General features: G+C 39.5%; 1 protein-coding gene across 2 annotated transcripts; it reads right to left on the bottom strand.

Annotated features, from left to right (window-relative positions):
* Positions 1-441: 441 nt before the first annotated feature.
* nags (N-acetylglutamate synthase) lies at positions 442-13,154 on the bottom strand. Of its 2 annotated transcripts, none has more exons than XM_059519913.1 (8): positions 12,767-13,154; positions 11,361-11,647; positions 11,052-11,265; positions 2,340-2,502; positions 2,220-2,259; positions 1,552-1,683; positions 840-1,022; positions 442-764 (listed from the first exon to the last, which is right to left on the bottom strand). In XM_059519913.1, the coding sequence occupies exons 1-8, from the start codon at positions 13,091-13,093 to the stop codon at positions 587-589; spliced, it is 1,524 nt and encodes a 507-aa protein (XP_059375896.1). In that variant the 5' UTR covers positions 13,094-13,154; the 3' UTR covers positions 442-586. The 2 variants fall into 2 exon arrangements, with proteins under 2 accessions (XP_059375896.1, XP_059375971.1); XM_059519988.1 differs by having other exon boundaries at positions 11,052-11,262; positions 12,767-13,153.
* Between the last annotated feature and the right edge of the window lie 1,766 nt (positions 13,155-14,920).

The raw sequence follows: 14,920 nt of genomic DNA, 5'->3' as shown, positions 1-14,920 counted from the left end.
AAACTGAACAAAATGTTCCTAGAGATGAATCACTTTGAATTCAAATCAAAGTAATGCAGGTGTGAAATTCAAATGCCACTGCCTCACCCTTTCTCCAAGCCTCAGCATTTTCTCTATAGTTTTACTTTAGGCTCACATCTCATTCTTTTTCTCAACATAATGAATTCAATTGTTGTGTTCCACTGAGCATAAATAAAATAGATTACATTGTGGCATTGACTTTCCAATTGTGATGTCATAATTGTGATTTATGAAGAAGGGAAAAAAAAGGGTTTTTGAAGTGGGCTAAATAAAACTTCTGTCACTCCAAACCCACATGAATCACTTTTTTTGAGTGTAACACAAAAAAGAAGATATTTAGTTTAATGCTTTTAAATTTTGTTTCAACTGTTTTTTCCCCCTCATATAGTAAATACAGATGAGGTCCATCATAGGCAATGACTCAAAACCTCAAAACACCTTTGTGTTCCACTCTAGTCTTATAGGTTTGGAATGACATTGATATTATTACTAATAGTACTTAAAGACACAGTTAAGATATGAAGCCCGTGTACAGTGAATACAGTGTGTGAGGCGAGTTTTGTTTTCATGAGCCTTGAGGTTGCTGAAGTGGTGTTGCTCCTGTTGTGATGTGAGAGCAGAAGGAGTCAGGAAGGCACTTGGTGTACTCCACCAGCTGGTAAGACTCACGGATGTCCGAAAGGCCGAGCCAGAACACAATCCAGTGACCATTTACGAAACTGCCATCACAGTGCTTGAAGTACCTGAGGATTTTAAATGCGAATGAGATGGGAAAAGACTGAGAATCACAACAGGGCAATGTGGAAGAGAAGACACACCAGGGATTGATGCGGTTGTTAGCGCGGGATCTCCAGAAGAGCTTGCCCAGGTCCTGACGAATACACTCCCACAAGATCTGACCGGTTCCTTGGCCTTGTTTACTGCTGCTGACCACAAATTTGTCCAGGTACGGAGTGCCGCTGTTCACAGGCTCTGTGGTGATTATAGCAGCTGCGCTGTACCTGCAACAAAACACAAGAGCAGATTTAATAAACTCATATTCCAGAAGAATAATGCTTTAAAATGATGTTTGAGATACCATTCAAAAACAACACAACTGTAACAGATTGTGTTTGGTATGCCGTGGGGGGGTTGTATTTAAGTGGGTTGTATTTAACCTGGTATGTCACATTAATAAGCTGCATCTGATTGTACATGAGAAAATTATGAACTTTTTTTTCATTCAGATCTAAAAATATTAGTAGTTTATTATTTAAAATGATTAATTTCAGAAGTCGTAGATAATCTTCAGCCAAATAGTTTAATGATAACTTGTGATAATGTTATCACAAGCAGGAAATGCAATTACCAATAATGTAGCCATGTTTAAATATTCAAATATTAATTCAATGAATTATGAAAATATATATTTTTATATTTATTTAATCTCATTTCCATTGATGCTGCATTCTAGTTACATGGAGCAAGTTGTGTCAGGTGGTTTTTCTGAGGCTATACTGGATAATTAAGATCCAGAAACAACGCTCTTACCCCTGAGAAAGGTAAATGGAATGCAGTCTACCCTTGAGAGAAGCTATATAATCCTCTCTCAGGTTCTTCTCAAAAGACTTGTTGATCAGTCCCAAGAGACGGTCAGTATCAATGTCATCCAGGCTACTGTATCTGTGAAGAAAGAAGATCCTCACATGAGAGATACTATAATAAAAGAATAATTAAGCAAATCAGAATTTACTCGTCCACATGTCAGTCCAGTCCCATAGGCTGATATTGTGTACCACTGAACAGGAGACAATTTGAAGATTATTTATTCAGGTCTTTTCCACACAGTGTTTATTTTTGCAACCGTGGCCATATAAAGTATTACAATATCTTTGCACAAAGAAAAGACCAGAACTGAAGAAGTTGTTCACTGCTAAACTATGCTAGGTTTGACAGGACTGATATCAGATGAATCGAGTGTGAGTAAATAATGACAGATAACTGTATTTACTTACGCAGTGAACAAAACAAAACCTGTTGTAATAAAAACTGCTTGTTCATTCTTGACCATTTAATGAGCCTTATAAACAAGAAGTGATTATGTACATTTAAACATGTGAAAGGTTCCATGTGATGGATGGAAGGGTTAAGTTGTGCCTCTTTTCTGACTGGGCAACATCTAAAAAGGAAACACTGAATGCATCAATCACATATCATACCTGTGAATTGGATCTCCATTTTTGAAAAGGGTGCCTGAGCCTGAAACACGAATTTAAAAAAGACACATTATAGGCTTAAGAAATACAAATAAGGAAAAACGTAGTTATCTCGCCGCCCACCCTTGTGGCTGAAGAGCTCAGTGAGAAGCGTGTCCGCCGAGGTGAGGACAGCTGAGCTCTCCGCCGGAAGCAGGTTGAGCAGCTGAGCTATGGCACTGACGCGTCTGTGCTCCACGTCCTTCAGACCTGACAGATCTCCCGGCAATGACACCAAACCCAACACCTGAACAAATAAAGCATGCATTTAATAAGGAACCATTTCAAATGCCCATGATTTCTCAAGTTTATCATATGCTTATTAATTCATGCAAACTTAAAGGTAGCCTACTTGGAAACACAAATAGGCCTTCTGTTCTTTTGTTGGCACCGACTGTTCTTTTGAAGCTTATGCATATCATACAGAAATTTTATTCACGGTTTCTAATATACTTTGTAGCAACAAATTGCAATACTACCACCTTGTGTACATCTCACGCTATTGAATCAACTGTTAACAATCATTCATTGATTCTATTTCTACACTCTTATGCTGAACCACATTTTTATTTAGGAAATTAATTTGGAAAGTATTGTTACACGTATTGTAACATGACAATTTAAAAATACATGTCTCTGTTGAGTTATAATTGGTTACTATGACTGAATAGGCTTATTATTATCAAATATATAACAATAATCACAGACGGACTGGATGATCCTGAGATCAGATCTCTCTGTTGAGCACTGGCTGTTGGTCAGACTCCACGTGCATACAAAAATCTCACTTGATTATTACAATTAATGGCAAAAGGAATGTTTCGGAAATGTAAATTTATATTTTCCTACTGACTCACTAAAGCAAAAGATAGGGATCATCCATGAAATCGGTGCCTTTTTCATCCCTAAGAAATAATCAAACATATATGTAATATAACAACGAATAAATTAGCAATTTACATAATATTATGTATTATTTCATCAATATTACATACAAATGTCAATTAAATATTATTTTAAATAATTTAAATAGCATTTATGCTGGTAAGGGTAAGGTTTTTGGCCTGACCCTCACTACAATTTTTCTTTTTCAGCAGGATTTTAATATGCAAAATTAAGGCAAAATCATGCAATTTCACAATGGCATCATGCAATGTCAATACTTAAAAAAAAATGTTTTATGTAAATTTAAACAATTATTTCTTAGATTTAATATAATCAATATCTACAAATAAAATCTGTACAAAGTTTACAACGTGCTTTTGTGAACTTGACTATTAGCTAGCAATAGCAAATTAGTTTGAAATCGTCAAACCTGTTACTGTCAACCCCGTTACTGTCAACCCCGTTACTTTTCAGGGTAACAGGGTTTGACATTGGGGTAACAGGGATGGCATAAATTAGGTGTCACCCTATTTTTAAAGACTGTCTGTGTAAAATGCAAACATGTTTAAAGGTCACCCTGGGTGTAATTTTGAGCTAATGCCTATATCATTCAGTGGCATATGAGCACGAGTAACATTTTAGTTCGTATTAGTGGTATTATTATAGTATTACTTTTGTTAATGGCCAGGATAGGATGATCAGTCTCAATAAAAATATATTTTTTATTATAATTCATTGTCAATAATGCATCCATGTAAATTTAATAATAAATAAGAGCAGCAAGGTGACTACAGACCTTTAACCCAGTCTTGCAAGGTATAAGCAAGGTCCGGTTTCAGATGATCACAGAAAGATCTGATCATCTTACTTGCCTAATAATTGAACCAGATCAGTATGTTTGAAGTTCTGTGAGATGACACAGAACTGTAAATTAATGTCTAATTACAATACCCTTAAAACATCAGAGGATGGCCTCCATAATCCAGTGGGCCATCCTCTGCTTAGAGATGGCATTCCCCTTCTGCCTGCCTCCGTAACAGACAAGAGCTGGTCTGAGGACCTAAAGCTTTGTGTCCAGTCTACTTAGCATCTCAAGGCTTGGATGTGACAGAGCAAAGCTAGGGCTGAGTCTGCCTTCTCCAGAGGCAGTACCTACAGGTTCACCACCTGATCCCTGAAGGGAGTAGTAGGAATCTTGGGTACATAGCCAGGCCGGGGCCTTAGGATTTAAACTTTAGGCCCAAATCATTGACTACCCTCTTGATGGAGGCCAATGCAAGCAGGAGCAAAGTTTTAAATTAAAGAAACTTTAGCTTGACTGAGTGAAAGGGCTCAAATGGGTCCTGTTGTAGTGTTTTAAGCACTAGAGACATGTCCCAAGAGGCTATGGAGGGAGGCCAGGAAGGATTTAACATCCTGGCCCCTCTAAGGAACCTGATGAACAGGTCATGCTTATCCACCGACTTCCCTTCTGCGGGGTTATGGTATGCAAAAAAAAAAAACATACTTGCGCAGGCCCCATGGCCGGCTGTGTGCCAGTGTGTCCGTGCCGAGTATTCCCTGCCAGGAGGTCACTTGTAGTGAGAGAGGTCTTTGGTGAGGCAAACAGGTCTACCTGACCGGCTCCGAAACGTCTCCATATCAGCCCGTACAAGGATGGAGGCACCGTGTTCCCAGGAGCATAGCTCAAGACAGCACGTCGGCTGTACAGTTGAGCAGGCCCGAATATGAATAACATGAAGTGACCTCAGAACCTTCAGACTCCAAAGGAGGAGGTGGCGGGTGAGTTGCGACATGCAACGAGAATGCAGACCATCTTGTCAGCTGATGTACGCAACGGTTGCTGTGTTGTCCGTTCGGACCAGCACACGATTGCCTCGTAAGCGCACCTTTAAGACTGTTCAAGGCAAGGTGCACTGCTAACAACTCTATGCAATTGACATGCCAGTGCAGATGGGGGCCCACATGCCTGTTGTACGTGGCCCCCCAGCCAGTGGTGGAGGCATCCATGTAAACACTTCCATGTGCCACACGTCCATGCCCACATTGGGACTCGGCCATGAAGCTAGTGCTGAAGCGGTCTCATATGTAATAGCCCTAGCGGTGTAAGTGCCGCTGCAGCTGCCATATGCCCCAGGAGCCTCTGAAATAGTTTCAGTGGGACCTCCGTCCTGCCCCTGAATGAATTCAAGCAGGTCAGCACAGACCATGCACGTTCCTCTGTGAGGCGTGCTGTCTGTTCCACCGAATCCAACTAAATACCAAGAAACAAGATCCTCTGCATCGCGGAGAGTTTGCTCTTTTCCCAGTTGACCCCTAAGACCCAACAGGCTGAGGTGCCGGAGCACCAGGTCCCTAGGCTCGCACACAAGACTGTGCTAGTATAAGCCAGTCATCGAGACAGTCGAGGATGCGAACACCCTGGTCTATGCTGAGACTTTTGTGAAGAGACGGGGGACAGGGACAGCCTGCATGGCAGGACCTTGTACTGATATGCCCGTCCTTCAAACGCAAACTGCAGAAAAGGTCTGTAGTGTGGAAGGATCGACACATTAAAGTACGTGTCCTTCAGGTCAATCGCTGCAAACCAATCTCTGGGACAGACACACATATCAGAGTGAGGGACCAGCTCTATCGCACCCTTTGCCAGTAGGACTGTGATTTCCACACGCAAGACAGTAGCATCAGCTGCCTTCACTGTAGTGAAGTGGATGCTGCTGAACCTAAGGGGGACATCGGGCAAACAGAATCGCATAGCCAAGGCTGATGGTCCGCAGAAGCCAGCAAGACAGGCTGGGTAGCGTTGAACAGGCACCCAGAAACGGTGCAAGCGGGACCAACGGAACCACCACTGTAACGCAGAGGGGCAGCGAGGTGGAACGCATGGACCCAACTCGGGCGGCTTGTGACCAGACTAGAGATGGATCTGAGTGTGCAGTGCAACGTTTACCTGGTTCCACAGGTTGGCAGAGGGTAAGTGAGTAGGGCCTTTGTTGACCCTCTTGAACCACCCATTAGCTCCATCAAATCATGCCATTGTACAGTCGTGGCCAAAAGTTTTGAGAATTACATAAATATTGGAAATGGGAAAAGTTGCTGCTTAAGTCTTTATAATAGCAATTTGCATATACTCCAGAATGTTATGAAGAGTGATCAGATGAATTGCATAGTCCTTCTTTGCCATGAAAATGAACTTAATCCCAAAAAACCTTTCCACTGCATTTCATTGCTGTCATTAAAGGACCTGCTGAGATCATTTCAGTAATCGTCTTGTTAACTCAGGTGAGAATGTTGACGAGCACAAGGCTGGAGATCATTATGTCAGGCTGATTGGGTTAGAATGGCAGACTGGACATGTTAAAAGGAGGGTGATGCTTGAAATCATTGTTCTTCCATTGTTAACCATGGTGACCTGCAAAGAAACGCGTGCAGCCATCATTGCGTTGCATAAAAATGGCTTCACAGGCAAGGATATTGTGGCTACTAAGATTGCACCTAAATCAACAATTTATAGGATCATCAAGAACTTCAAGGAAAGAGGTTCAATTCTTGTAAAGAAGGCTTCAGGGCGTCCAAGAAAGTCCAGCAAGCGCCAGGATGGTCTCCTAAAGAGGATTCAGCTGCGGGATCGGAGTGCCACCAGTGCAGAGCTTGCTCAGGAATGGCAGCAGGCAGGTGTGAGCGCATCTGCACGCACAGTGAGGCGAAGGCTTCTGGAAGATGGCCTGGTGTCAAGAAGGGCAGCAAAAAAGCCACTTCTCTCCAAAAAAAACCTTCAGAGACAGATTGATCTTCTGCAGAAAGTATAGTGAATGGACTGCTGAGGACTGGGGCAAAGTCATATTCTCCGATGAAGCCCCTTTCCGATTGTTTGGGGCATCTGGAAAAAGGCTTGTCCAGAGAAGAAAAGGTGAGCGCTACCATCAGTCCTGTGTCATGCCAACAGTAAAGCATCCTGACACCATTCATGTGTGGGGTTGCTTCTCATCCAAGGGAGTGGGCTCACTCACAATTCTGCCCAAAAACACAGCCATGAATAAAGAATGGTACCAAAACACCCTCCAACAGCAACTTCTTCCAACAATCCAACAACAGTTTGGTGAAGAACAATGCATTTTCCAGCACGATGGAGCACCGTGCCATAAGGCAAAAGTGATAACTAAGTGGCTCGGGGACCAGAATGTTGAAATTTTGGGTCCATGGCCTGGAAACTCCCCAGATCTTAATCCCATTGAGAACTTGTGGTCAATCCACAAGAGGCGGGTGGACAAACAAAAACCCACTAATTCTGACAAACTCCAAGAAGTGATTATGAAAGAATGGGTTGCTATCAGTCAGGATTTGGCCCAGAAGTTGATTGAGAGCATGCCCAGTCGAATTGCAGAGGTCCTGAAAAAGAAGGGCCAACACAGCAAATACTGACTCTTTGCATAAATGTCATGTAATTGTCGATAAAAGCCTTTGAAACGTATGAAGTGCTTGTAATTATATTTCAGTACATCACAGAAACAACTGAAACAAAGATCTAAAAGCAGTTTAGCAGCAAACTTTTTGAAAACTAATATTTATGTAATTCTCAAAACTTTTGGCCACGACTGTATAATCACAGGTCACTATCCCAAGTAGGCCAAGAATTCAAAATATTTTTGCACACATATTCGGAGTAAAGTTTTGAATTATTGTCTTCTTTGCAGCTATAAAACCAGCAAACAACATTCACTTCTTTTCCCCGGGCAGCATAAATGGTTGCCCACTGCTCCGGGTGTGTGTTCACGGTGTGTGTGTTCACTGCTGTAAGTGTGCACTTAGGATGGATTAAATGCAGAGCACGAAATCTGAGTATGGGTCACCATACTTGGTTGTATGTCATGTCACTTTTACTGAACTTAAACAGGAGTTGGAATCGTCTTTGAGAAGAAATAAACCTGGATTAAAATGGCATCTTTAAAAAGACAATCCGTCGTCTTTACAAAGACGCACCCATTTATTGCTCTTTTAGTGAAATGCTCTTTTATGTGCTGAGGCGCACAGGGGAATGGCCGCTTGCAGCACAACAGGGGGTAGTGCAACCTGAAGCGTGCAACCCACTTGACACAGGAATGACCACCGCTGAAGCACCGTACCGCAAACACCAAAAGCTTGGAACTCGTAGCTCACTGTAGACACTTGGATGGAGCAGAACGATGTTGTCACTCGGCTCTGAAGCAAAAAGCTGGTATGCATTGCACCTGCTGGATGCAGTAATTGCATCCCAATGTACATTTTCTTGTTTAGTTTACACAGTAGATTGGTATATCGAAGTGATATCCCAATTCGTTGGTCATCCGATGTGAGGTCGAGAGTGACCGACTGAAAGGGAACAGGGTTGACATAAATACCAAAACATGAAGTAGAGTCATAAAATAATAAATTACACAGCCTGAGATATATAATATAATTTCTTCTTCTATAATATAGTGTCTTCATTTCATGTATATTTAATGTTGATTAAACATTTTATATATTTCTTTTTTCCAAGTGGAAAAGGCACCAATTTTGTGGAATGACTCATAGACATAACTGGCTTCAAACTTTTTTTTGTGAAAATACACAAATATTTTGCCAGTTTCTTTAGTGCATTTAATACTATCCATAAATATCTGGGTTGTAAGGATCCACCCGCCAGCCCAAATAGCAGAATCCAGCGGCCTGGTCGAAGGTTTAATGCATATTCGGTCTTTTACTTGCGCTTCTGAATTTATCAGGATTTAGTTTAAATCCTAGTCTAGCTCCATCCTCAATCTGACTCCAATTTCACTTGATCATAAATTTAGACAATGTTTCTATTTAAACACTGATCACAAAGGTTGATTATGTATCAATTTTGATATTTGATTATTCAGGACTCACTATACTTTCAATTATCCATTCACTGGGGACCTAATGTCTCTTTTAAGTCTCACGCTAGCTTCACGTGGATCTTACGATCACAAACTCGCCATTCTGATGCTAGTCAGAGGATGTAGGTAGACCAATACATGTTTTGTCTCCCGCCTACTGCTTGCTTATGACAAAAGTGTAGTTTATTTAGCCTTTTCCCAAACAACTTGCTAAAAGTAGCGATAGACAGAAATCAGAAGGTCTCCGATGATGTGACTACTGCTCCTATCATTCTCGAGCCTTCAGTTTGACCTATCCTAGCCATAGATTTGCGGTAACAAAAGCCTCCTCACAGTTTACTAGTCATAATGATTTCAGACGAGTTTAGGATAAATCAAATATAACAATTTTATTATTAGTCAGGTATAATTGTATCATGTCAGTTACATAATGAAACAATCAGAAGCCAATTTAGAAAAGATGCAATTGTGAATCACATTGTAACCGCGTGGCAACTTTGCTCCTGCACAGACACTGTAGTCATATGGGCAACAACCATGTGATCCACGCAGGAGACAAACAAATTTGACATAGTCACACATGTAACAGTTATTCTAATTTAGGACACGTTCTAAAATGTATAGCAAAGCACTCAGGTGTTTTAGAGAGTAAACTTAACTAGACAATGTGCACTGGTAGTAACACAAACAACTATACAATGTGCTCTATGGGCACAACGTGTTTAACACAATTACATTTTTGAGTAAATAATAATATACCTGACTTCAGAAAGATACAAAGTATGGAGCATATGAGATATATTCCACACTATGGACTGTTCTGACTACAGAATCGCCCCGTACTGCTTTGTGACTCCCCTTAAATACTCAGACCCGACAACAAAGGAATCTTCAAATCAGTTGTAAAAACATAACGGTCATTTTGGTTCAATAGGTTCCCGCGGTCACATAAGGGTCAAACCTGGTTGGAGTTAAACATTCTCAAAGACCCCTAAAGGGGGACATACCTCCTTCTCAGCAGAACACAATTCTACAAAAGTTTTTGATTTTTCTCATAATATAAATGACTATTGTGAAATTGAGACCATTTTACCAATCGCACAGAGACCTTTAAAATGATACTAAACATGAAGTGGAAAAAACAACATTTTCACAAGATATAACATGGCATATGGATATTCTTGCTTTTGGAGGAGAAGAGTGAGAGTCAGAGGCAAGGAGGGGAGAGGAGAGGGAGGAAGTATAGGTCGTAAATAGGTGTTGTTTGCACTCCTTGAAGATCTCTTTTCCAGATCAGTTTTATTGTTTTATTGCATGGCAGAATTGTATCTGTTTTCTGCGAGCTCCTGAGTTTTGGCTTGGGGAGTTAATTTCGCAAGGAAATAATTTAATTCCTTTCAGGGTCTATACTGTACTTAACTTAAATAACAAGCTTGACTAGTTGGTCGGACAGTACGATAGAAATCTAAGTCGTAAACATTTTTTAAGATGACTGAAAGCCTTCAAGGTATGTCATGTACTAGCCTGCTGTTGTGTGGTGTGTGTGTTTTACCCACAACAGAGGAGATTAGAATGATTGATAAACTATTATGAATCATGATTTTTAACCCTTCTTTATGAAACACTTCGAGCCTTTGTAAGTACAATTACCTCAAGAGTAATTCAACCCCGCTGTCAGAGAGGGAGAGAGCAATTTAGGAAGGTTTTTTTTTTACCAACTGCTGTAAAGTTGTACAATCAGTGCTATACAAGACGTTAGACTGCACTGTAGAATCATTGTAGAAATCATCTAGAATTTTGAAAGCAAGACTGCAGACCAAGACTTACTTAGTAATTTAAAAGAGACATAGTTAGACATTGCTATATTTCATGAGGTGTCGGGAGTAATGAGACCTTCCATGTCCAAGAGATTACATTACTAAATAAAACATGGTCATGATCAAGGTGGCATGCGCGCGCACACACACACACACATTAATAAAATTCAAGAGTACAATACTTTCTGTTAGTCATATTCACATCTTCGCCCTACCTTGTGGTTTTGGTTGCGGATGCCCCCTGAGCTGTTCAGGAATATGACTTTCAGAGGCAGCAGTGACTGCGAGATGGCTGCTGTGACCTGGATGGGTTTGAGCACAGAAGAGCGGCCCGATGCATCGCGGCCCACCGGACAGACCAGAGGAATCACTCTGCAGTCCAGAGTCCACTGCAGAAGAGCAGAGTTCACGACAACTGAGAGCCCACTGCTGATATATGCAGACAGACAACACACAGACACAGTGAGAGAGATAGGGGACGCCGTTACCGGCCCATTATCACTTGGTTAAAGTGGCTGCTCAACCTGCTCTCATCCTGAGTGTGCTGCAGTTGTAAGAGGGCCTCTGAGCTAAAGAAGGGCATCACATTGGCTGAGTTGTGCTGAAGTGCTTCTGTTAAAGCCTGACAGTGTTTCACCATCGTAGTCCTGGCGAGGGAGGATTTAGTCTCAGTTTTGGCGCCGTCTTCTTCCTCCAAATCAGGAGACAAGCCCATCACCACCACAAGCTTCATATCCATCCGCTGCAAGAACGAGAGCCCAAAGGCCAGACTCTGAACCATCTCATGGCTATCAAACACCGAAGTGTCAACCTGCAGACAAAGCAAAAATCAGCTTCTGACTCCACAGAAATATAATGTAATTTTAATATAAATAAACGTCCACGATATATACACGGTAGAAATGCATTTTTGAAGTTTACTGAAGTAATGTTTTAAAGAAAATACTATCTAAATTTTTCTACTTAAAATTCAATGTTTTTTTTATGCATCAAACTTTTTTTTTCAGTGTAAATACATTTTAATATTTGAAATGTCATGACTCCAAGAAACTGTTAATTTAGATTACAAAGTCAGAAAGACTCCGCTATAAAGAGGTCATATCTGCAGTGTAGCCTAGCTAATTAGTTAATTTAGTTTGACCAGTGATCCTGAAACAGAAAAAGGCTCAATTGTCTACAGAGTCAACAAACCAAAAACAGATGACAGAAAGGATCTGTACACTCGTGCACAATTTGGCCAGCAGTCTGGATGAACCGTCAGCAGAGCCTTCACATACAATGTTCAAATTCAGCTTCTGATTAATCCTGGTTACAATGTACAAACGTGCCACTTTAAAACAATTAGACTTAATATTGATATATTTATATGAATATGTATTACACATAAATTAATATTAATTAGGAAAAGTACATGTATAGTTGTAATAGTATATAAAGTTATAATAACACATGAGATAGTATTATAAACATTAAAATGTTATTTTATAAGCTATTAAACAAAGTTGAATATATCAGGATGGACATAACTAATATTAAAATATCTATCTTACATTTTAACATGTAAAATGTATTGAAATGTAAACGTAAATTTATCAAATATATATATATGTGTGTGTGTGTGTGTGTGTGTGTGAGTATTAAAAATACGTACGTTTTATATAAAAAAAAAAAAACATAACTGACATTATTTAAATGTAATATAAATTGATACATTATTCAAATAAAGACATGTAGGCTATTTAATCATTTATACACTGGGCAACTTTTTTGAGCAACTGTGTTTGGGCAATTTACTGAAAATGGGTAACACATTTCTATCTGGATACTCTAGATCAGTCGTGGGCTCTGTGTCTCAACTGGTTGCCCGTCAACATTGCTCAAAAAGTTGCCTCGTGTATCATGAGCCTCACTCTGGTCGCAGGACACGCACCTCCAGAACCGCGAACGCTGGAAATGAACCGGCCCGCTTGAAGTGTGTTAACCAATAGCGAGCCTCCCGTGGATCTCCTCCAATTTCTTTGAGAAAAGCCTTGACATCTCTGTAGATCAGCGTACGGTTGGACCAGAGATAGTTGGGGGGCTCCTGCTGGCTCCACGCCGAGTTTTTGCCCCCGTGGCCCGCGGCGCTGGATGCCCTCATGCGCTGGTTCACCGAGGCTAGGCTCCTCTGCTGCCTCAGGGCTGGCCGTCTCGCCCAAAAATGACCAGCCATGACCACGGCCCTGCAACCGGACGAACCACTATTGACCACGGCCATGAGCAGAGCCTATGAGAGAGAGAGAGAGAGAGAGAGAGAGAGAAAGACAGAGGGTGCAGCCTGCGGTGTAGCGGCATCCAAACAGGTGTTTACGAGATTTTTGGTTTCTGCAATGTTTAGTTTCAGTGGGCGGAGCAGACATGAATATTTATAAATTCTAATATGATTATTTTATTTTATCATTTATTTAATTATTTTTGCTTTTTATTGCTTAAACAATAATAATAATTTAAAAAAACATTGGCAAAGGATCGCACACATAATGACCATTATACATGAAAAATAAATATCAAAGACAAATTCATACACACAATAAATAAAAAATGTATAAAAAAAATAATAACAGACAATCTTAACAGATTGTGAATGACAGAGACATTTCAATGAGATTAAAATAATCACACAAGGAAAGCACCTAAATTCATGGATTTTCTTTAAATAGGCTACTCCTCTAATATTTCAAGAATCTTAGGGTTTTTAATTCATTATAAGATCAAGTGATCAAGGTAAAAGGGAATAGGATGGGGAACTATTTCTGAATTTTTGTTTGTGAATGATATATATATATATATATATATATATATATATATATATATATATATATATACACACAGTTATATATATAATGATATATATATATATATATATATATATATAACTCTGCCATAATCTGACCATAATCTTTTTTAATGTTAGAATACAAAACTGATCACAGGAAAGAGAAACTATTAAAATAAAATATAAAAAACCATAAAGTCATTAAAATTAACTGTGCCATAATCTGACCATAATCTAACTGTAAATTATTTGATAATCTGTATTGGCTATTTGTTATAAGCAGCAAATATTGACAAATGTTCAACAACATAAGATTGTTTTTGTTTGCAGCTGTCCAGTTTGTTGGTTCACAACCTATTACATTATATCTCAAACATTAGAGCGTATCCATTCATAAAAATGAGTCTTAGGCCATGTGAATTTAACTTGAAAGCTGGCATTTCCCTGAAGAAAGAGATATGCCAGTCCTCAGTTTGGAGGATGTCTTCACTTTCTCTGTCCACAAATTTCTCCACACAAATCTGCTTAAACTAAGATGTTTAAACCCCAGCCTGCCACAGCAAAGCGACTGCAGATACAAGTCTTATTTTTTTTTAATACAGATCAATATAATGACCTATAGGAGTTCACCAAATGCTGCAACTCTAAATCTATAAGATATTAAAGTTCAGACAGGGTGCTGGAGGAACCATGCATACTAATTGATGTGTAATCCTTTGATAGCAGCTGCAGAGATTTGGGCTTTGAGGCTTCACAGCCAACCAGAAGAAAATGAATTTAACAGGCTGTTTTGAGCACTTAAGGACACATGAGAGAGCTTTGTTGACAGAAAGGGTAGGAAATACGTTGTTTTTATTGTACTAAGGAACATAAATATTGACATACATTCATTTTCTTTTTAAACTATATAAACCATCAAGATCATAACTGAAAAGGAAAAGCATTTGTTATTGTTATGTAAAAAAAATGTTAGAATACAAAACTGATCACAGGAAAGAGAAACTATTAAAATAAAATATAAAAAACCATAAAGTCATTAAAAAATATATATATAGTCCTATATATATAAAAATAAATAAATAAATAATGTGCAATTCTATGCAAATGTTTTTTCTAATTGTTTTTGAACCAAGTCTCTTCTGCTCACCAAAGCTGCATTTATCTGATCAAAAATACAGTAAAAACAATAATACTGTAAAAAAAATAGAATTTAAAACAGCTGTTTTAATCTATTCCTGTTACTCCAGTCTTTAGTGTCACATGATCATT

This window comes from Carassius carassius, chromosome 1 (assembly GCF_963082965.1).
Source record: "Carassius carassius chromosome 1, fCarCar2.1, whole genome shotgun sequence".
NCBI lineage: Eukaryota > Metazoa > Chordata > Actinopteri > Cypriniformes > Cyprinidae > Carassius > Carassius carassius.
Note: the sequence above shows the minus strand (reverse complement) of the source record. Positions and strands in the feature narration are given on the sequence as shown.

What these genes read in the sequence shown, in the direction of transcription:
- nags (XM_059519913.1), bottom strand. Translation starts at nt 13,093, where the DNA reads ATGGCCGTGGTCAATAGTGGTTCGTCCGGTTGCAGGGCCGTGGTCATG. An exon ending in TGAGCTCTTCAGCCACAAGG is followed by an intron (nt 2,260 to 2,339) that starts GTGGGCGGCGAG and finishes TTCGTGTTTCAG; the next exon opens with GCTCAGGCACCCTTTTCAAA. An exon ending in TCCATTTACCTTTCTCAGGG is followed by an intron (nt 1,023 to 1,551) that starts GTAAGAGCGTTG and finishes GTTTTGTTGCAG; the next exon opens with GTACAGCGCAGCTGCTATAA.